General features: G+C 49.9%; 1 protein-coding gene across 3 annotated transcripts in view; it reads left to right on the plus strand.

Moving 5' to 3' along the window:
• Positions 1–22,915, plus strand: part of ABCC6 (ATP binding cassette subfamily C member 6) — a 74,280-nt gene extending 51,365 nt beyond the window's left edge. For 2 of the 3 annotated variants that reach the window (XM_030798036.1, XM_030798035.1), the window contains exons 22-31: positions 3,418–3,625; positions 6,539–6,849; positions 9,286–9,485; positions 10,912–11,038; positions 13,002–13,103; positions 14,744–14,890; positions 17,507–17,665; positions 17,744–17,910; positions 21,724–21,918; positions 22,255–22,782. In XM_030798036.1, coding sequence (XP_030653896.1) covers positions 3,418–3,625; positions 6,539–6,849; positions 9,286–9,485; positions 10,912–11,038; positions 13,002–13,103; positions 14,744–14,890; positions 17,507–17,665; positions 17,744–17,910; positions 21,724–21,918; positions 22,255–22,363 — 1,725 coding nt within the window. In that variant the 3' untranslated portion in view covers positions 22,364–22,782. Of the gene's footprint in view, positions 1–3,417; positions 3,626–6,538; positions 6,850–9,285; positions 9,486–10,911; positions 11,039–13,001; positions 13,104–14,743; positions 14,891–17,506; positions 17,666–17,743; positions 17,911–21,723; positions 21,919–22,254 lie in introns of all 3 variants that reach the window. The other variant, XM_030798034.1, reaches the window with a different exon arrangement.
• Positions 22,916–23,665: the final 750 nt, after the last annotated feature.

A 23,665-nucleotide genomic window follows, 5' to 3' on the forward strand; every position in this document is an offset into this window, starting at 1 on the left:
GTTTTCATAGCTAGCCTGGGACACAACCTGGGACTCAAATCTAGGCCAGTCTGAGTCTGAAGCTTACACTGTTTCTCCTCTTCTATACTGCTATGTATCTCCACCCACCTACTTACCCATCCCATCATCCACCTAGATGCTCATCCACCCACCCACCTATCCATCCCACCCCTCATTTATCCATCCCACCTCCTCATTTATCCATCCATCCCACCCCCTCATCTATCCATCCCGCCCACTCATTTATCCATTCCACCCACTCATCCATCCCACCCACTCATTTATCCATCCAACCGACTCATTTATCCATCCCTCCCACCCCCTCATTTATCCATCTATCCCACCCCCTCATTTATCCATCCACCCACTCATTTATCCATCCCACCCACTCATTTATCCATCACACCCCTCATTTATCCATTCCACCCCCTCATTTATCCATCCTACCCACTCATTTATCCATCCTACCCACTCATTTATCCATTTATCCCACTCATTTATCCATCCATCCCACCCCATTTATCCATCCCACCCACTCATTTATCCATCCCACCCACTCATTTATCCATCTTACCCACTCATTTATCCATCTTACCCACTCATTTATCCATTCCACCCACTCATTTATCCATCCCACCCACTCATTTATCCATCTTACCCACTCATTTATCCATCCATCCCACCCATTTATCCATCCCACCCACTCATTTATCCATCCCACCCACTCATTTATCCATCTTACCCACTCATTTATCCATCCATCCCACCCCATTTATCCATCCCACCCACTCATTTATCCATCCCACCCACTCATTTATCCATCTTACCCACTCATTTATCCATTCCACCCACTCATTTATCCATCCTACCCACTCATTTATCCATCCCACCCCCTCATTTATCCATCTTACCCACTCATTTATCCATCCCACCCACCAACTCATTTATCCATCCCACCCCCTCATTTATCCATCCCACCTACTCATTTATCCATCCCTCCCACCAACTCATTTATCCATCCCACCCCCTCATTTATCCATCCATCCCACCCCCTCATTTATCCATCCCACCTACTCATTTATCCATCCCTCCCACCAACTCATTTATCCATCCCACCCCCTCATTTATCCATCCATCCCACCCCCTCATTTATCCATCCCACCTACTCATTTATCCATCCCTCCCACCAACTCATTTATCCATCCCTCCCACCTCCTCATTTACCCATCCCTCCCACCAACTCATTTATCCATCCCACCCACTCATTTATCCATTCCACCCCCTCATCTATCCATTCCACCCACTTATTTATCCATCCTACCCACTCATTTATCCATCCCACCCACTCATTTATCCATCCCACCCACTCATTTATCCATCCCACCCACTCATTTATCCATCCCACCCACTCATTTATCCATCCTACCCACTCATTTATCCATCCCACCTACTCATTTATCCATCTCTCCCACCAACTCATTTATCCATCCCTTCCACTCATTTATCCATCCATCCCACCCACTCATTTATCTGTCCATCCCATCCATTCACCCACCTACTCATTTATCCATCCCATTCACTTACCCATCCATCTATCCCACCTAACAGTACATCCAACCATTCCCTCACCTATGCATCTGTCTGTTCAGCTGCTCATCCATTCATTGATCTTTCCATCCATCATCCGCTCATTCATCCACACACCTACCTACCTACCCACCCACTCATTTATTCACCCACCTACCCGCTCATCCATCCAGCAAACATGTACACAATACCCACTATGTGCCAGGCTAAGTCTGGTAGAGATTAGGTACTAGTGAGGATAGATGGAGAGTAAATAATTATGCTAATAAGTAAGCTATATCCAATAACAATAAGTGCTATAAAGAAAATAAGAATGATCAGGCGCAGTGGCTCATGGCTGTAATCCCATCACTTTCAGAGGCTGAGGCAGGAGGATTGCTTGAGGCCAGGAGTTCGAGGCTGCAGTGAGCTATGATCATGTCACCTGCAAGCCAGCCTGGGTGACAGAGTGAGACCCTGCCTCTTAAAAGAATGATGAAATAGAGACCACTGAGAAACCATACCATGGTTGGTATGGATAGGATGCTCTGAGAAGTGACATTTGAGCTTCCCCGAAGAATGTGTGAAGGAACCAGTCATACAAAGGGCAGGAGAAAGAGCGCTCCAGGCAGAGAGAGCAGCAGGTGCAATGGCTCTGAGGTGGGAAGTATCTTAGAGTGCCAGAGAAAGGGGTCCCATGAGGCTGGCAGGCAGTGAGTGGGGGCGAGATAAGAAGCTTGGAATTTCTTTTTTTCTTTTTCTTTCTTTTTTTTTTTTGAGACAGGGTTTCACTCCTGTCGCCCAGGCAGGAGTGTAATGGCGCAATCTCGGCTCACTGCAACCTCTGTCTCCCAGGTTCAAGTGATTCTCCTGCAGCTTCCCAAGTAGCTGGGACTACAGATGCCCACCACCACATCTGGCTAATTTTTGTATGTTTAGTAGAGACGGGGTTTCACCACGTTGGTCCAGGCTGGTCTCAAACCCCTGAGCTCAGGTGACACACCCGCTTTGGCCTCCCAAAGTGCTTACAGGTGTGAGCCACCTCGCCTGGCTAGGATTTCTTCTAAGAGCAAGAGATAGCCATGGACAGGCCAGCGACAAGATATAATTAGATTAATGTTTTCAACAGTCCTGTCTGGCTGCAGCTGTGTAGAGAACTTCAGATTTGTAGGAGCAGGAAGGACCTTAAGCCAGTGGCTGAACCTCTCTGTGCCTCAGTTTCCTTATCTGTGAAATGGAGGTTATTATGAGCAGAGACACATGCCTGACCCATGGTGGGTGTTGAAGAAAACCCTTCTAGCTGGGTGTGGTGGCTCACACCTGTAATTCAAGCACTTTGGGAGGCCGAGGAGGGAGGATTGCTTGAGGCCAGGAGTCTGAGACCAGCCTGGGAAACATAGCGAGACTCCATCTCTTTAAAACTATGAAAATTAACAAAACATGGTGGTACAAACCGATAGTCCTGACTACTTGGGAGGCTGAGGCAGGGGGATTACTTGAGCCTAGGAGTTCAAGGCTGCAGTGAACCACAATCATGCCAGCGTACTCCAGCCTGGGTGACGTGGGTGACAAAGCAAGACCCTGTCCTCAAAAAAAAAAAAAAAAGAAAAGAAAAAATATTAATACTAGTTCTCTGGGGATTGTGTAGGAGATGGGGGTTCTAAGGCTGGCTGGGGCCTATCGGGGAGATAGTGCTTCCGGTGGGAGGCACGGCGGGAGAACTGGTGAGGTCTGCGTGGTGGTTCCATCTGCCCACAGGCATGTTTTCTGGGAGCCTCGCCTGGCCTTGCCTCAACTCACCCCTCCCGCCGGGTGCTCTCTCTGCCTCCCTCTCCCTCATGTGTGCTACAGGTGAAGGCCACAGTGCACCTGGCCTACCTGCGTGCCGTGGGCACCCCGCTCTGCCTCTACGCACTCTTCCTCTTCCTCTGCCAGCAAGTGGCCTCCTTCTGCCGGGGCTACTGGCTGAGCCTGTGGGCTGACGACCCCGCAGTGGGTGGGCAGCAGACGCAGGCAGCCCTGCGTGGCGGGATCTTCGGGCTCCTCGGCTGTCTCCAAGGTACGCCTCACCTGCCGTCCTCATCCCCCTCCTCCCAGCTCCTCCGAGGGGTGCTCAGGGCTCCTTTGCCCCACCCCTCCCTGGGTCACCCTGTCCCCCTGGAACAATGTGCAAAACGTCCAGGGTCCACGCAAAGGTCTGTGTCCTTAAGATGAGGCTGGAGGGAATGGGAGGACAGGGCACATCCCTCCTTTTCTGGAAGCTTCGTGTTGCCCTTTTGCAACCACACCCACCCTCCTCCTGCCTCGCCCACCCTGTCCCTAACCCCTGGTTCTTCTCCTTGTAATACGTGGCCTGGCTGAAAGGAGTAACAGGAGTGCACATGTGAGTTTGGCTTCTGATTTATACACACACACGTATATATAGACTGGGTCTGGCTTTGTCACCCAGGCTGGAATGCAGTGGCACGAACTCGGCTCACTGCAACCTCTGCCTCCTGGGCTCAAGCAATCCTCCCACCTCAGCCTCCCGAGTAGCTGGGACTACATGCACATGCCACCATGCCTGGCTAATTTTTGTTTGTTTTTGATAGAGACAGGGTTTTGCCATGTTGCCCAGCCTGGTCTCAAACTCCTGGGCTCAGGCAATCCTCCGCCTCAACCTCCCAAAGTGTTGGGATCACAGGCATGAGCCACCACGCCTGGCCTGGCTTCATCTTTAAAGGACAGTTGCCTCGTTTTCATGTTGATTTGTCCTCATTCACTGGGTGACCTTGGCCACATCACCAAAATGCTGTGAGCCTGTGACCTCCTCTATAAAATGGGGGGCGCCAGGCCTGAACTTGAGGACTCTTCTACTCCTAAGAACCTGTACACCTACTCACCACAACTGCATGTACAGTGGAATACTCAAGGCGAATGGTTACTTAACCAAGAGGAAATTAGGGATTCTCACAGTCAGACGAGCCCTGGAATTAACCAAAATCCTCATTTGGGTGGCAAATAGCCCTTTCAAAATCCTTCCACTTCCATCCCTCATTTGATAGCTAAGGGCAAGTCTTACTCTCCCCTAAAGATGGAGAGACGGGAGCTGAGAGAGAGAAATTGGTTATGACTCTCGAATACAAAGAATAAAAAATTCAGCTCCAGGCCAGATACGGCGGCTCATGCCTGTAATCCCAGCACTTTGGGAGGCCAAGGCGGGTGGATCACTTGAGGTCAGGAGTTCAAGACCAGCCTGGCCAACATGGTGAAACCCCATCTCTACTAAAAATATAAAAATTAGCCTGGCATGGTGTCAGTGCTTGTAATCCCAGCTACTTGGGAGGCTGAGGAAGGAGAATCGCTTGAACCTGGGAGGTGGAGTTTGCAGTGAGCAGAGATTGCACCACTGCACTCCAGCCTGGGTGACAGAGCAGGACTCCATCTGAAAATAAACAAATTCAGCTCCAATTCAAAGTGTTTAAGCAACAAGAGAATTGATGGGCTCTTGGGACCAGTATCCATAGATTCTGGCTTCAGGTATGGCTGGATGTAGGGGTCCAAACAAGAAATCGCTTCATTTCCCTCCTCTGTGAGAGCTTCCTGTCCAGCTCAGCTGCTCCCCTGGCAGTAAGATGATATTCCACAGCTCCAGCTTGGCCACCTCCAACAACCAAGTACCACTTTTCCAAAAGTTCTAGTGAAGTCCCAGGTCTCCCTGTCATTGGCCTGACTTGGGTTATGTGTTCATCCCTGAACCAATTGCAGTGGTTTGGATTGGCCATGGGTGAAATTTGCCCCACCCCAGTGGAGAAGTTAGCCCCACCCCAGGCATGCAGATTAACATCGGGAGGAAGGATGTGCATTTCTCTCATAGGGTCACTGCCAAACAAATTGCCACAAACTCGGGAGCCCGGCACAATCGAAATTTGTTCTGTCGCAGTTCTGAGGCCTGAGTCTAAAATCAAGGTGTCAGCAGCGTTAACTCCTTGCGGAGGTCTTTTTTTGTTTTTTTTTTTTGGAGACAGAGTCTTGCTCTGTCACCCAGGCTGGAGTACAGTGGCACAGTCTCGGCTTATGGTTCACTACAACCTCTGCCTCCTGGGTTCAAGTGTTTCTCCTGACTCAGCCTCCTGAGTACCTAGGACTACAGGTGCCTGCCACCACGCCCAGCTAATTTTTGTATTTTTAGTAGAGAGTAGGGTTTAGTAGGGTTTCACCATGTTGGTCAGGCTGGTCTCGAACTCCTGACCTCAGGTGATCCACCCACCTTGGCCTCCCAAAGTGCTGGGATTACAGGCATGAGCCACTGTGCCTGGCCCCTCGTGGAGGTTCTGAGGGAGAATGCGCCCCAGGCTTCTCTCCTGGTTTCTGGCTTCTGCTGGTCGCCAGCAGCCTCTGGCATCCCTTGGCTTGTAGATGTCCCCTCCCATCTGTGTCGCCATCTTCATGTCTCTTGCTGAGTCTCTGAGTATCCTCTAGTAGTCTCATATAAATGGCAGTCACTGAATTTAGGACCCATCCCAAATGAATTTTGGGGGACACTCTTCAACGCATTACATCAAGAAACAAGCAGGGTACAGGCGCAGTGGCACATGCCTATAATCTCCGCACTTTGGGAGGCCAAGGCAGGCAGATCACTTGATCCCAGGAGTTCGAGACCAGCCTGAGCAGCATAGCAAGATCCCATCTCTACAAAAAATACCCAAAATTAGCCGGCATGGTGGCGTACACCTGTGGTCCCAGCTACTCGGAGGCTGAGGCGGGAGGATCGCTTGAGTGCAGGGGGTCAAGTCTGCAGAGAGCCATCATCATGCTACTGTACTTCAACATGGGTGACAGAGTGAGACCCTGTCTCAAAAAAATGTAATAATCAGGGTGGCCAAGCCATAAGATGTCCACCATGGGGTAGCGGGAGAGACCTGCGCAAGGCCCTATGGGGCGCTCCTGAGGTTCTCCAGCCTTCATGCTCTTACCTCCTCTCCCTCCCCAGCCATCGGGCTGTTTGCCTCCATGGCTGCGGTGATCCTAGGTGGGGTCCGGGCATCCAGGTTGCTCTTCCAGAGGCTCCTGTGGGATGTGGTGCGATCTCCCATCAGCTTCTTTGAGCGGACACCCATCGGCAACCTGCTAAACCGCTTCTCCAGGGAGACAGACACGGTTGATGTGGACATTCCAGACAAACTCCGGTCCCTGCTGATGTATGCCTTCGGACTCCTGGAGGTCAGCCTGGTGGTGGCAGTGGCTACCCCACTGGCCATTGTGGCCATCCTGCCACTGTTTCTCCTCTACGCTGGGTTTCAGGTATGGAGAGGTCAGGGAGGCTTCTGGGACCAGCTGAGGTCAACTCAGCCAGTCCCCTGTCTCTGGGGAAGACTCCATATATGAGGTTTCACCTAGCTGGGCATCTAGGGGCTGTTCCTAGAATTCCCAGGGACAGAGACACTACAGTCTTTCTGGTATCTCCACTAGTCTCTGTCTCTAAATGTTCACATCAAAGTTCTTTTTCTAGAGGACAGAATTTTGCTGTCCTGCCAAGGCTGAAGTGCAATAGGTGATCATAGCTCCCTGCAGCCTTGAACTCCCGGGCTCGAGTGATCCCCCTGCCTCAGCCTCTCAAGTAGCTGGGACTACAGGCACGTGCCACTATGACTGGCTAATTTTTAAATTTATTTTTGTAGAGACAAGTGTCTTCCTGTGTTGCCCAGGCTGATCATGAATTCCTGGCCTCAAGTGATCCTCCCACCTTGGCATCCCAAAGTTCTGGGATTACAGGGCATGAGCCACAGTGCCTCATGGCACAGTTAAGTATTAAGGGCCAGAGCCCTTCACACGTAATGTTTTTATCTTGCTGTAATTTCTTCCTCTCCAATTATCTGGAAGCCAAAAAGGCATTGCAACTTCTCAAAGGCTATTATATTAAGCTAGATTCTTTCAATTACTGGGACCAGAGACCAACTAAAATTAGCTTAACCAAAAGAACAGAATTTAGTGGCTTACGTTTCCTAGGAGGCAATGGGCCCAGCTGTCATCAGGACACAGTGACTCTCTCCATATCTTCACTCAGTGCTTCTCAAAGTGTGGCCCCAGGACCAGCAGTAGTATCACCTGGGGACTAGTTAGCAATGTACATTCTTAGGCCCCAGCCCAAGACTACTGACTCAGATACTATGTGGGTCGGCCCATGAATCTAGGTTTTAATTAACCCTCCAAGTAATTCTGATGTACACAAATGTTTAGGAACCACTGGCTTACCTCTGTTTGGTCTAATTTTGCACACGCTCTCTTTCCAGGGCAGGTCTGATGGCCACTAGCCATCATATCATCTCACCTTAGCAACTCAACATGCAAAAAAGTTTATCCAGCTCAATAGTCATACATTAATCCCAGGGAAGGTTCTGATTGGCCCTTTGTGGATTATGTGTCCATCTCTGAACCCATCACAGTAACTGAATGGATAGTAGACTCTGATAGGCCAGGCTGCATCACGTGACCACCTCTCTGATCAGGTCCCATGATTGACAGCACCCCAACCCAGCCCTTTCCCGCAGGAAACCAGAAGTAGATTGAAGAAAACATGGTAGTCAGATAAAAACCATGGCTAGGGCTAGGCATGGTGGCCCACACGTCTAATCACAGCACTTTGGGAGGCTGAGGTGGGCAGATCACTTGAGGTCAGGACTTCGAGACCAGCCTGGACAACATGGCGAAACCCCGTCTCTACTAAAAATACAAAAAATTAGCCAGCATGGTGGCGCACGCTTGTAATCCCAGCTTCTTGGTAGGCTGAGGCGGGAGGATTGCTTGAGCCCAGGGGGCAGAGGTTGCAGTAAGCTGAGATTGCGCCACTGCACTCCAGCCTGGGTGACAGAGTGAGACTCCATCTCAAAAAACAAAAAACAAAACCCATGGCTACCACTGTCCCTGACAACTGTCCTAGGTCTTCTCTAAGTTCACTTGACTCCCAGGATGGGCTGTTTCTGTCTCAAGCTTTGGAGTCAAGCAAAGATGGGTTTAAATCCAGGCTCTATCCGTTACTGTGGCACTCAGGACAGCTGCTGAATCCCCCGAGCCTTGGATGTTCTCACTACTAACTGATGAATGATGGGAATGCTCACTCTGCAATGAATGAGACACTGTGTAAAAAGCCTGGCACACACAGTTGGGTGTTCAGCAAATTCAGTTCCTCCCTGCCTGTCTGCCAGCTGCACCCAACCTGCAGCTGCAAACCAAATAACACATATTTTCTGCACATCACCTGGCATGTAACCCTTGGGTTACATGAGTGAAACTGACTTGGCCAACTGCCTTCATTGCCCCTTACAGTTTTGTTCTCCCAATGACCAGCCTTAAATGAAGTAGTCGGCCTCAGTGCTGGGAAGTGAGACACTTAAACTAAATCAGTGGTTTCTCAACCCTGGCTCTCCCTTAGAATCATCTGGAAGGCTAAACAGCACTAAAGTAAAGGTGACATTGCCAGAGATTCCGATTCAGTCATTCTGGGGTGCGGCATTAGAGGTTTTTGAAGCTCCCCAGGTGATTTTCAAAAAAACCATATAATTCTGATTCTGCAAGGAAATGAGAACCCAGAGAGGGCAAGCAACTAGCCCAAGGTCACACAGTAAGCTGGTAACAGATCCTGGTCTGGAATCCTGTACTTGGGGCTCTCTCTGTGCTTCTGGAAACTACCTCTCTATGTCTGTGGCTTCTCCTATCCCCTCTCCCATCCATCCTTCTCAGAGCCTGTATGTGGTTAGCTCATGCCAGCTGAGACGCCTGGAGTCAGCCAGCTACTCGTCTGTCTGCTCCCACATGGCTGAGACGTTCCAGGGCAGCACAGTGGTCCGGGCATTCCGAACCCAGGCCCCCTTTGTGGCTCAGAACAATGCTCGCGTAGATGAAAGCCAGAGGATCAGTTTCCCGCGACTGGTGGCTGACAGGTAGGAAGAGCCAGGGCAGAGAAGACCTTGTAATTCATCCATATCCTTAGAGGGTGAGACCTGAGGTCATATTGTATGGTAGAGGGGTCACCCAGAGAATCAGGGACATAGCTGAGGTTAGATCCCACAGGCAGTCTATCGGTTCTCACTGTGGGCAGATGGAACATGACCGAGAGATTCTGAACAGCAGGTGGGCGGGGGGTACAGGAAAAAGCTTCTGTTGCCAGGCAACTGGATCAGCCTCTTTTGCCTTGGTGATAAAGCAGCCATATAAGCATCCTCAGCCATCTTTAGGTACTAAGCAAGAACAAGAACACAAGCTTTAAGCACAAATAGACACAGGTTCAAATCCCAGCTCTGCCACTTACCAGCTGGTTGATTTCAGGCAAGTTACATAAACTCTCTGAGCCTCATTTGTCAAACTGGTATCGTGCTCATGGAGTAGATATGAGGATTAAATACAGACACTCATAGGTAAGACTTGTAACATGCTTATTGCATGCCTGGCACTGTTCTGAGCAATCTATGTAGATTAATTTATTTAATTCTGCTAACAGCTTCGCCAGGCAGAAACTGTTCTATAGATAATAAATCCTAGGCACAGAGAGGTTTGGAAACTTGTCCAAGGTCACACAGCTAATGCTGGCAGAGCCAGGATTTGAATCCAAGCAGTCTGGTACCAGAGTGTGGAGAGGGTCAAGTACAAACTAGGTGCTCAATACATGTGAAGTCCTTTTTCCTTTCATCTCAGGTCCCCAGCCAGCTGGGGCTGTGTATTAGTCCATCTTCACACTGCTAAAAAGAACTACCTGAGACTGGGTAATTTATAAAGAAGGGAAGGTTTAATTGACTCACAGTTCCACGTGGCTGGGGAGGCCTCAGGAAACTTACAGTCATGGTGGAAAGGGAAGCAAGGCACGTCTTACATGGCGGCTGGAGAGAGAGAGCATGAGGTGGAAACTGCCGCATCCTTTTACGCCATATGATCTTGTGAGAACTCACTATCACAAGAACAATATGGGGAAAACTGCCGCCATGATCCAATCACCTCCCACCAGATCCCTCCCTCCACACGTGATTACAATTCGAGATGAGATTTGGGTGGGGACACAGAGCCAAACCATGGAGACCACGGTTCAGGCCAGGGGAATGGCAGGTGGACATGGCTTGGCAAATTCCAGGGACAGAAAACAGCCACACAGGGAAGCTCTTCGGAACACCGAGTGTACCCCAGACCCTAAGCTGGGCTCAGTTGAGACAGGACAGTGTCATCTTCCTCTCCTCCCTGAGCCTGGGTTGCATGTGGAGGCCATTGCTGGGACCCCTGTGTGTACAAAGCTGGTGTGATGACCAGTCCTTGTGCCCAGAGAAGCATCTCCCTGCAGATGAGAGTACCCACTCACCTTGCTGTCGCCTCCCTTTGCAGGTGGCTTGCGGCCAATGTGGAGCTCCTGGGGAATGGCCTGGTGTTTGCAGCTGCCACGTGTGCTGTGCTGAGCAAAGCCCACCTCAGCGCCGGCCTCGTGGGCTTCTCTGTCTCTGCTGCCCTCCAGGTACTCCCCATACCCCCAAACTGGGCTTGACGGACAGACAGAGGCAGAGACCGTCGGACCCCTGCTAGTGGGACCTTTGAAGACCCCGTGTCCAAACCACCAAGGTGTCTGGAGTCCCTCCACCAAGGAGGAACATGCTCTACAGGAGCCAGACTCAGCTGAGGTGAACTCATAACCTTGGGCAAGAGTCTTTCCTTGTGGAGTCTCAGTGTGCTCCTTGGAAAAACAGGCCAGAAATCCCATCACTTCTGATGTTATAAAGACTAGTTGAGACAAAGCATATCCTATGGAGGACATTTCTAGTGCATTGTTAACTGTTGTTTTGTTTTGAAGACAGTCTCTCTCTTTTACTCGGGCTGGAGTGCAGTGGTGCAATCTCAGCTCACTGCGAACTCTGCCTCCTGGGTTCAAGCGATTCTTATGCCTCAGCCTCCCAAGTTGCTGGAATTACAGGCATGAGCCACTATGCCTGGCTAATTTTTAGTCTTTTTAGTAGAGACGGGGTTTTGCCATGTTGGCCAGGCTGGTCTTCAACTCCTGAGCTCAAGTGATCCACCCACCTTAGCCTCCCAAAATGCTGGGATTATAGGCATGAGCCACCATGCCTGGCCACTTTTTGTTAACTATTAACAGTATGTAATGTCAGTTCATGACATCTATGAAAAAATATATATATACACTCATAAGCATTTGTTATGGAGGAGGCATTATTCTAAGAGCTTTATACATTTTTGTTCGTTTTGGTTTGGTTTTGTTGCTGTTTGAGACAGGATCTCATTTTGTTGTCCAGGCTTGAGTGCAGTGGCATGATCTTGGCTCACTTCAGCCTCCATCTCCAGGCTCAAGGCATTCTCCCACCTCACTTTCCCAATTAGCTGGGACTATAGGTGTGCCCCACCATGCCTGGCTAATTTTTTTTTTTTTGTAGAAACAGTTTCGCCATGTTGCCCAACCTGGTCTCAAACTCTAGGTTCAAGTGGTCTGCCTGCCCCAGCCTCCAAAAATGCTGAGATTATAGGTGTGAGCCACCATGGCCAGCTGTTTTGTTCTGAGGCAAGGTCTCACTCTTTCGCCCAGACTGGAGGGCAGTGGTGTAGTCACAGCTCACTGCAGCCTCCAACTCCTAGGTTCAAACAATCTTCCTGCTTAGCCTTCCAAAAAGCTGGTATTATAGGCATGAGCCACTGTGCACAAGAACTTTAAAAATATTAACTCACTTAATACTGCCCACAACCCCATCAGAGAGGCACTGTTATTATCCTCATTTTACAGTCAAGGCTGCTAAGCTTAAGGATGAAGTAAGAGGCCAGAGCATGTTGGGTGGCAGTGGGGGCACTTCCCTACTGCACCCAGAAAGGCCTCTCTGAGGAGGTGACTTAGGAGGAAGTGAGGTAATAGCAGGAAGAAAAGGTCTGGGAGTTGAAGGTTCATCCCTGGTGTGTTAGAGGAACAGCAAGAAGGCGGGTGTGGCTGGAGAGAGTGGGTGAAGGCAGGGGTGCTGGGAGACAAGGTTAGGGATGGGATGGCAGGGCTAGAGCTGGTAATGGCTCATAGGGAGAAGCTTGGAGTGGTTCCAAGTGTCATGGGAAATTGGCCACCTGGTCACTGTGGGAAAGCTGTCAGAATGGAATCAGTGGGCCTGGGTCCTGCTGGGTGTCCTTGGGAGGGCCACACACCGTCTCTGATCCTGTCTACTCACCTGTATCAAGCCAGTCTGTACAAGTTGATGTCTGAGGGCTTTTTGCTCTGCATGCTCTGGTTCTACTGAAGGAAGAGAGGGACCTGTTGGTTGTATCCAGATCCCAGTCCCCTGGGCCCAGGTCCTCAGACTGCCCCATTCCTGCCTCCCCACTTTGTTCCTCTGGGTCTGGCCTCCCAGAAAAGGTTGGGAAACCAGGGGGACTGTATAGCAAGCCCTCAAGTGGCCTTGCCAAACCCAGCCAGAGAGGCTTTCTTGCACCAGGTGACCCAGACACTGCAGTGGGTTGTTCGCAACTGGACAGACCTAGAGAACAGCATCGTAGCAGTGGAGCGGATGCAGGACTATGCTTGGACGCCCAAGGAGGTGACAGGCGGGAGGTGGGGAGGGGGTCCCAGCAAGGACATATTGTGGGGGGGGGCAATGGGTCCCTGTTGACATCTGCTACAGGCTTTGGAATTTATACGCTCTTCTCCCCTCACTCAACCCTCACCACTATAGGTCAGAGTCACAGACAGGGTGGCAGCAATGGTTAAGAGCATAAGGTTTGGAGCCAGGCAAAATCTTGGTTCCTTTGCTTCTGAGCTTGAGGAAAGCAGGTCACCTATGGGAGTGGCAGGGAACCATGAGGAACAGCATTGCAACAGTAACATAGCTGCAACATTATAGTAACATAATGGCAACAGCAACACAATGGCCATATTCCAGAACATGATAGTAATGCAACAGCAATGGAACAGTAATGGAACAGCAACATAACCACAGTATTGCAGTACCAGAATAGCAACATAGCAGTGTAATAGTAACATAATAGAGACATTATAGTAACATGATGGCAACATTCCAGCAATACAACCACAACATAGCAATGTAATAGTAACATACTAGCAACATTTTAGTAACATGATAGAAACAAAACAGCAACATAGCAATGCAATAGTAACACAACAGCAACATCATAACATGACAGCAATATCCCAGCAACATGACTTTAACATAGTAACAGGGTAGCAACATAACAATGTAACAGTAACAAAACAGCAACATTATAGTAACATGATGGCAACATTCCAGCGAAATAACTGAAATTATAGTAACAGAACAGCAACATGGCAATGTAACAGTAACAAAACAGCAACATTATGGTAACATGATGGCAAAATTCCAGCAACATAACAGTAGCATTATAAGGACAGAACAGCAACATGATCTAATGTGATAGCAACATAACAGTAACATTACAGTAACAGAACAAGGAAGAATTAATTGATGAATAGGGTAGAAGAAATGGTGAGAGACGGACGGACAGATGAATGGATGGAATGGGGTGGAAGAATGAGAGATGGAGGGATGGGATTGGAGATGGATGGAGGGATGGACGGATGGATGGATGGACGGGTGGGATGGGGTGGAAAAAGGATGAGATGGATGGATGAATGGATGGATGGGATCAGGTGGAAGAAAGGATAAGAACAGCAGCATAGCAGTAATGTAACAGTAACATAACAGCATTGAGTTTACTGGGAGGATCAAATGAGATCCTGCAAATAAATGATTTAGTAGAGTGTCTGGTCCATTGCAAACACTCAATACATGTCCACTTCTCTTATTAGCCCTATTTCCCAGATTGGAAAACCAAGACTCAAGGGGGTAGAATGATCTGTTCAAGGTCACAGGAACAGCAAAAGGCAGCATTGGTCTTCCCACTGCACAGTCATGTCCTTTCACAAAGAGAAATGTCTGCTCCCACTATAGAAAAAGAGATTATTTTATAATAAACAGTGGCTAATAATAACAATAAAATAGACTGAAAGTAGCCACCACCATCTGTTTTTCACATCGACATAGTCCACGCCCTCTCTTATTGAATTCCCATAACAACCCTGTAAAATAGCAATAAATATGTCCATTTTGCAGAAGAGAAAACTGAAGCTGAGAGAGGTGGGCCATCCTGTGCAAAGTCTTAGAGGAAGGCTCCTCTGACTCAGTTTCCCCTCCTGCTCCAGGCTCCCTGGAGGCTGCCCACATGTGCAGCTCAGCCCCCTTGGCCTCATGGCGGGCAGATCGAGTTCCGGGACTTTGGGCTGAGATACCGACCTGAGCTCCCGCTGGCTGTGCAGGGTGTGTCCTTCAAGATCCACGCAGGAGAGAAGGTGAGTGGTTCTCTCACAATGTCCTCTTCATGGAGTTTAGGCCAAAAGACTCCAGGGGCAAGGCCCTAAACCCTGGGCACCAGCTACCTCCACAATATCCCCACCTCAGGTCCCCTAGCTTTCAGACCCATTACCCCCTAAAATGAGCTCCTCACCTTCCCCAAACCTGCTTCCATCTGGTGACGTCCTCATCCACCTTGGTGTCCCCAGATGAGGAAGCAACTCCCTGACTTCCTTCTTCCTTTAGTGTTAACCCAGCGCCTAATATGTGCTGGGCAGTGTGTTAAATGCTCCAAGTACATTTTCCAGTTTGCACAAATGGGATATTTGCTTTTGGGTGGGAAACGTTGGGAAAAGCACTTCATAGCTCAGTTTTCCCATCTGTAAATTGGGACTGGTAATATTGATCTCTGAGTTGTTGTAAAGTTTGAGTTAATACATAGAACATGCTTAGCTCATAGAAGGTGCTCCAGAAATGTTTAGTAATGCTTTTATTATTTGCATTTTCACTCTCACAACAACCCCATAAGGGAGGTGCTAGTACTATCCCATTTTACAGATGCCTCATCAGGCCCCTTCACTGAATCCCTTCCCTCCCTCCCTCTGAACCTACAGAGGCTTCCTCCCTGTCCCCTCCTTGTCCCCTAATAAACAGTGGATCCTGTCTCACCAGCTCCAATCTGCTCTCCAGTGATTTTTTTTTTTTTGAGACAGAGTCTCACTCTGTTGCCCAGGCTGGGGTGCAGTGGTATGATCTTAGATCAACCTCCACCTCCCAGATTCAAGTGATTCTCCTGCCTCAGCCTCCTGAGTAGCTGGGATTATAGGCTCGTACCACTACATCTGGCTAATTTTTGTATTTTTAGTACAGATGGGGTTTCACCATGTTGGCCAGGCTGGTATTAAACTCCTGACCTCAATCACCCCCCTCGGCCTCCCAAAGTGCTGGGACTACAGGCATGAACCACCATGCCCAGCCATCCTGTGACCTTTATCAGCATGAATGACACTGCATGTCATTCCCCTGCTCAAAACCTTCTACTAGTTCCAACTTCCCTTGGGGTAAAGTCTGAATTCCTGAGCTTGGCATTCAACGCTCTGTCCAGCCCGGGCCCTGCCCACGTCCCCCTCTCATTCATTGCTCTGCCAGGGCTTAGCCAACATTGTGGAGCAGCTGCCTCTTGGCCAGTGGGGGCACATGGTGCTGTGAGCTCCACGAGCTTCTAGTTTTGGAAACCCACTTGGTGTGGTTTACCTGGAAGTGTTCCCCTTCCTTGAGCTTCTTTTGATCCTTCAAGCTTCCATGCAAGTATCCCTTCCTCCAGGAGGTCTTCTCTTATTACCCCTGTCAAATCCCAGGCAGCATGAGCAGCACTGCCTTGCTTCCCTTAATTGCCAGAGGTCCAGAGCTTGATAATAAACAGCATTGTTGGCTGGGTGCCGTGGCTTATACCTGTAATCCCAGGACTTTGGGAAGCCAAGGTGGGCGGATCACTTGAGGCCAGGAGTTTGAGACCAGCCTGGCCAACACAGTGAAACGCCGTGTCTACTAAAAATATGAAAATTAGCCGAGCGTGGTGACAGGCACCTGTAGTCCCAACTACTCGGGAGGCTGAGGCTGGAGAATTGCTTGAACCTGGGAGGTGGAGGTTGCAGTGAGCTGAGATCACACCACTGCACTCCAGCCTGGGCAACAGAGCAAGACTTTATCTCAAAAATAAATAAAGCATTGTTCATCACACTGTATTACATTTACTCAATTGCACTGTTTCCTAGACCAGATGGTGGGCACACTGGAGCAAGGACTCTAATTTTTACACTTCCGGTGCCTAAACATGTACTTGGCATACAGTGGGGTGACTCACGTTTCCATCATTAATTAAACAAATAATGTTGAACCCACACCATGTGTCAGACACTGAGGATGCAATAGTAGCAAGAGAGGTAAGGATGGAGGGTGGATAACAGAATGGGAGATGGATAACAGAATGGACACATGGATAGGATGGAGGATGAATGGAAGGATGGACTGGATGGATGGGAGAAAAAATAAATGAATGAAAGGATTAGTGAATTGATGGATGAATAGGGAAGAAGAAATGAGAGATGGATAGACAGATGAATGGATGGGTGAATGGAATGGGGTGGAAGAATGAGAGATGGAGGGATGGGATTGAGGATGGATGATGGATGGATGGATGGCGGGATGGATGGCGGGATGGATGGCGGGATGGGGTGGAAAAAAGGATAAGGGATGGATGGATGGATGGATGGATGGACGGACAGACGGATGGATGGGATGGGGTAGAAGGATAAGAGATGATGGAGAGGTGTAAATAGAAGGATGAGGAAAGATGGAGGAACTAAAGGAAGGGTGGGGAGAAGGATGGGAGAGAGATATCAGGATAAGGGAAAGATAAAGAAGAACACAGATGGAAGACTGGATGGATTGATGGGTGGATATACAGAAATGTAGACAGATGGAAAGAGAGATGGAAAGTGGATACTTACACAATGAGGATGGATAGACAGATCTCAGGTACAGCAGAAACATCTCCCAATAAATGCCCACAAACCCTCTGGTCAGAGCAGGCCTTTCCTCCCAACCCCGGGCAGGTGGGCATCGTTGGCAGGACCGGGGCCGGGAAGTCCTCCCTGGCCAGTGGGCTGCTGCGGCTCCAGGAGGCAGCTGAGGGTGGGATCTGGATTGACGGGGTCCCCATCGCCCACGTGGGGCTGCACACACTGCGTTCCAGGATCACCATCATCCCCCAGGTGAGGCTGGTGGAGGGGGTGGGCAAAGATGGGAGGCATGGTGGGATCTGGCTCTGACTCACCACCCCTCCCCGCCAGGACCCCATCCTGTTCCCTGGCTCTCTGCGGATGAACCTCGACCTGCTGCAGGAACACTCGGACGAGGCTATCTGGGCAGCTCTGGAGACGGTGCAGCTCAAAGCCTTGGTGGCCAGCCTGCCCGACCAGCTGCAGTACAAGTGTGCCGACCGAGGCGAGGACCTGAGGTACGGTCGTCCCACTGTGGCTGGGACCTGCAGGTGGGAGAGTAGGGGACGGCCATGCCCTCCCCAAGGGCCCTCAGGAAGTGCCTCCCCCAATAGGATTGTCACTCTGTTATATTAATAACCACGTCTATTATCTGCAATTCCTAGCTCCGACGGTCTCTGAATACCAAGATTTTCCCCCTAAATTAGCCTTCTATATTTATTTGGTGGCAAAACCCAACCTCAACTGACACAGGGCTAGTGATAGCCTTTATTGCTCTTGCTCAGTATTTATTTTGCTATGAAAATATTGTTTGATATTGGGTGGTAACCTCGCCACTCACTGGGACTATAAGTAATATAGGATTTTTTTTTTTTTTTTGGTAAATGTCAAGTGTGGGCTGGGCGCAGTGGCTCATGCCTGTAATCCCAGCACTTCAGGAGGCTGAGGGAGGAGGATTGCTTGAGTCCAGGAGTTTGAGACTAGTCTGGGCAACATAGCAAGACCCCATCTCTATGGAAAACAGTATTAGCCAAGTATGGTGGCACGCGCCTATAGTCTTAGTTACTTGGGAGGCTGAGGCGGGAGGACGCTTGAGCCAGGGAGGCGAAGGTTGCAGTGAGCCAATACTGCGCCACTGCATTCCAGCCTGGGCTTCATCTCAACACCACCACAAAGTTGTGTGGAAAGATACACGTAAAATTTACTATCTCAATCTTTTTTCTTTTTTTTTTTTGGAGACAGGGTCTGGCTCTGTCATCCAGGCTAGAGTGCAGTGGCGAGGTCTCGGCTCACTGCAACCTCCACCTCCCAGGCTCAAGCGTTCCTGCCACCTCAGCCTCCCAAGTAGCTGGGGTTACAGGTGTGAGCCACCACGGCCAGCTAATCTTTTTATTTTTTGTAGAGACAGGGTTTCTCCATGTTGCCCAGGCTACACTCGAACTTGCACAGGCCTCCCAAAGTGCTGGGATTGCAGGCGTGAGCCACCATGCTGGCCCATCTCACCCATTTTTCAGTGGATGGTTTCTGTAGTGTTAGGTATATTCACACTGTTACACAACAAAACTAAAACTCTGTACCCATGAAACCCTAACTCTCCTTGTGCCCCTCCCCCAGCACCCGGCCACCAGCATTGTCCTTTCTGTCTCTATGAGTGTGACTACTCTAGACACTGCATAGAAGCAGAATCATAGGATCTGTCCTTTTGTGACTGGCTTATTTCACATAGCACGATGTCCTCAAGGGTCATCCACATTGTAGCATGTGTCAGATTCTCTACCTTTTTAAGGCTGAATAATTTTCCACTACATGGATAGACCACATTTTGCTTATCTATTTATCTGCCAGTAGATAAGCAGGCTGTTTCCACCTCTCAGCCATTTTGAGTAATGCCACTATGAACATAGGTATACAGGTATATGTCTTTAAAAAAAACCAAGGTGGCCGGGCGCAGTGGCTCATGCTTGTAATCCCAGCACTATGGGAGTCCAAGGTGGGTGTGTCACCTGAGGTCAGGAGTTTGAGAACAGCCTGACCAATATGGTGAACCCCGTCTCTACTAAAAATACAAAAATTAGCCAGGTGTGGTGGCACATGCCTGTAACCCCAGGTACTCGGAAGGCTGAGACACTGAGGAGAATTGCTTGAACCAGGGAGGCGGAGGTTGCAGTGAGCTAAGATTGCCCTACTACAGTCCAGCCTGGGTGACAGAGCAAGACTCTGTCTCAGAAAAAACCCCAAACAAAACAAAACAAAACCAAGGTGTTCTGGGTTTAAAACCCCTCTGACCCTGAGGGTGTCAGAAGCGCTTGTGGTAGGAAATCATTTCCAGCACTAGAGAGGCAGTGTTGCTTGGTGGGTGAGAGTATACACAGGTGACAGACTGCCTGGGCTCAAATCCAGGACCCCCAGCTGTAGGATCCTGGGCAACTTACTTATCTTCTGTGCCTCAGTTTCCTCATCTGTAAAGCGGGAATAATAGCACCTACCTACCTTGCAAGGATTGAATTATATGCATAAAGTTACTGAAACAGTGGCAGGCATAGAGGAAACAGTAAATACTGATTTTAGTCCTGAGTCACACCCCTGATAACGTCATTTTACAGAGTTGGAACTGGAGGCCTGGGGCTTGCCTGGGGTCACACAGCTTAAAAGTAGTGAGGTTGGGACAAGACCCAGGCACTCTAACGCCTGCATGACCATAATAGGTTCTGGTCATTTAAAGGGATGCAGTTTCATGGAAGGGCTTACTGTGCAAGACACCCATGCTGGGGCCCCAGGGGCCAGTTCCCACCTGAGTCAGGGTCTCACTGGCCTCACAACCTGGAATCTCAACTCCTCCACCTGTAATTAGAGGGTGCTACTTCGTGCCAAGTACTCTGTGACAAGCCCACACACCTTTTTTTTTTTTTTTTTTGGTGACGGAGTCTCGCTCTATCACCCAGGCTGGAGTACAGTGGCGCGATCTTGGCTCACTGCAAGCTCTGCCTCCCAGGTTCACGCCATTCTTCTGCCTCAGCCTCCCAAGTAGCTGGAACTACAGGCACCCACCACCACACCTGGCTAATTTTTTGTATTTTTAGTAGAGACAGGGTTTCACCATGTTAACCAGGATGGTCTCGATCTCTTCATCTTGTGATCCGCCCGCCTCGGCCTCCCAAAGTGCTGGGATTACAGGCATGAGCCACCGTGCCCCGCTGCCCACACACTTTTATGTGCCATGTCGTCACAATTTAGTGAGGATGGATCCATTAGGAGCACAGACTCTGGGGTCAGAGGACTTGGGTTCAAATTATGGACCCACCACTAGCCTTTAGACCTTGGTCAAGCTACTGAGCTTCTCTGTATCTGTGTCCTCCTCTCTCAAAAGAGAACAATAATGTCTACCTTTGTGGACATTATGAGGATTGAGTCAATATATATACAAGCACTTAGAATGTGTTTGGCACAAGGTGAAGACGGAGAACTACAAATAGCCATAAACAGGCCAGGCATGGTGGATCGTGCCTGGAATCCCAGCCAAGTGTACACGTCTGCATTTAAGGCCCGCTTGACACCAGCCTTGAATGTCTTAGGAAGACTGTAGATTCAATTCTTGAAGCAGTGGTGGGTCATTGTAGGTTTCTTTGCAAAGGCATGACTGAAGTCAAAGCTGTGCTTTCGCTGATGGAGGAAATGTAAATTAGTACAGTCACTATGGGAAATAGTATGAGGATTTCTCAAAAAACTAGAAATAGAACTACCGGTGTGCAGTGGCTCACACCTGTAATCCCAGCACTTTGGGAGGCTGAGGTAAGTGCATCATCTGGGAGTTTGAGACCAGCTGGACCAACATGGTGAAACCCCATCTCTACTTAAAAAATACAAAAAATTAGCCAGGCATGGTGGCGCATGATTGTAATTCCAGCTACTTCAGAGGCTGAGGCAGGAAAATCGCTTGAACCAGGAGGTGGAGGTTGCCGCGAGCTGAGATTGTGCCATTGCATGCCAGCCTGGGTGACAGAGCAAGACTCCGTCTTAAAAAAAAAAAAAAAAAAAAAAAAAAAAGAAGAAAAAAGAAAAAGAGCCATAAACAGAAAAAAGAAAATAGCCATTTCACAGGTGGGGAAACTGAGGCACAAAGGGTTTGAATGACCTGCCTATAGTCAGCCTGCTCAAAGATGGCGGGAAGGGGCTTCCTATCAGCTCTGCAGACCGCAGACCCCATGTGTGGGGATGCCTGAACACAGGCACCTCACTCCTACACTGTTTCAGGGACCTGTTTCTGGGCACACCCACACATCACGATGTGCTGACAAATGCACATCCCACCTAATTGTCCCAATCGTTCCCAGCGTGGGCCAGAAACAGCTCCTGTGTCTGGCACGTGCCCTTCTCCGGAAGACGCAGATCCTTATCCTGGACGAGGCTACGGCTGCCGTGGACCCGGGCACGGAGCTGCAGATGCAGGCCATGCTCGGGAGCTGGTTTGCACAGTGCACTGTGCTGCTCATCGCCCACCGCCTGCGCTCTGTGATGGACTGTGCCCGGTAAGGCCCCCATCCCGGCCTGACCTCACAGCAGCCCTGCAGCGGTGGGGGAAGGGGGTGGAGGCAGTTCTGGGCCACTGGGCTTCGGGTTAGAGCTGGAAGGGTCCTGAATGGGGCCAGAGCGGGACGGATGCCCGGGAACACATGCCAAGTGGGAAGGTTGCCCAAGGACATGCGCCCAGCACATGCTTCCAACCCAGCTGTGAGGGCCAGGGAGCCGCACAGAAAGCAGGACTTCTATGGAGAAAACCTCAGTGCAGACACATTGGGCTCTCACAGCTGCCGAGAGCCTGGGCTAGTGTCCAAAGAGCCTCTCGGTCTCCCTCTCCCCCACAGGGTTCTGGTCATGGACAAGGGGCAGGTGGCAGAGAGCGGCAGCCCGGCCCAGCTGCTGGCACGGAAGGGCCTGTTTTACAGGCTGGCCCAGGAGTCAGGCCTGGTCTGAGCCAGGACCCTCAACCATACCCCCGTTGGGCCAGCCCACCAGAGCCTGCAGTGCTGGAGATGGAAGTGACCCGCGGTCATCGATAGCTCCACGCAATGTTGAGTCTAGACCCGTGTTTTCTCTCTGGGAGGAAAATGGCAGAGAAAGCGGCTGATTATCACAGAGCATCAGAGCCGGAAGGACCTAGCAATACACAGGTCTGCCCCGGCAGGGCCCATCTCGCCCTGTCCACCCTGCAGCCAATGTCAACAGTGACACTCAGCCCCGCTGTACCCTGGACTCACCTGGGGGACTCAAGCACATGCCCAGGCTCCCCGCTAAACCCTTAAATCAGAATCCCTGGGGCTGGGAACTGTCATGCTGTGTGTACTTTTTACAAATTAACACTTTTAACTCCCATGCAGTTAAAGAAACAATAACGTAGAGAGATGCGTGTACTCGCTACCCCACTTCTCCCAATGGTAACATCTTGCAAAACTCTAGCATAGAGCATTACAGCCAGGGTATTGACATCCACACAACAATCTTCCTTGATTTCCCCTTTTACCTGTACTCCTGTGTGTGTGTGTATTTTGTCCCATGCAGTTTTATCACACATGCAGGCTCGTGAATCCACACCATGGTGAGGATACAGAATAGCCACTAGCGTTTTCTGACCACACCCATCACCCTCGCTCCTGCCACCAATGACCATGCTGTTCTCCAGTTTGTGTGTGTGTGTGTGTGTGTGTGTGTGTGTGTGTGTGTATTTATCTTTTTTTGAGACAGAGTCTCACTCTGTTGCTCAGGCTGGAGTGCAGTGGCACAATCTCAGCTCACTGCAACCTCCACATCCTGGGTTCAAGCAATTCTCCTGCCTCAGCCTCCCGTGCAGCTGGGATTACAGGCGTGTGCCACCACGCCTGGCTAACTTGTGTAATTTTTAATAGATACGAGGTTTCAGCATATTGGCCAGGCTGGTCTTGAACTCCTGGCCGCATGTGATCCACCCTCCTCGGCCTCCCAAAGTATTGGGATAACAGGCGTGAGCTACTGCGCCTGGCTGAGTTTGGTATATAATTTTAAAGCTCCCCCACAGGATTCCAGTGTGCAGCCAGGACTGAGAACTACAGCCCTCGCATCTCCTGCTGCTCTCCCTCCCCGACCAGAGATGAGCTCCAAGGACACAAAAGCCAGGTGCCCCCCATGCCAAGCATGGGTCCCCTCCACGCATGAGCAAGTCAAATGTGCATGTTCGGTTTCCAACACAACAGAGGGGCCAAGACTCCTCAGCCCTCAATGGGAGAATTTGCCCAAGGACTT

This window comes from Nomascus leucogenys, chromosome 18, assembly GCF_006542625.1.
Source record: "Nomascus leucogenys isolate Asia chromosome 18, Asia_NLE_v1, whole genome shotgun sequence".
In the NCBI taxonomy this organism is placed as follows: domain Eukaryota; kingdom Metazoa; phylum Chordata; class Mammalia; order Primates; family Hylobatidae; genus Nomascus; species Nomascus leucogenys.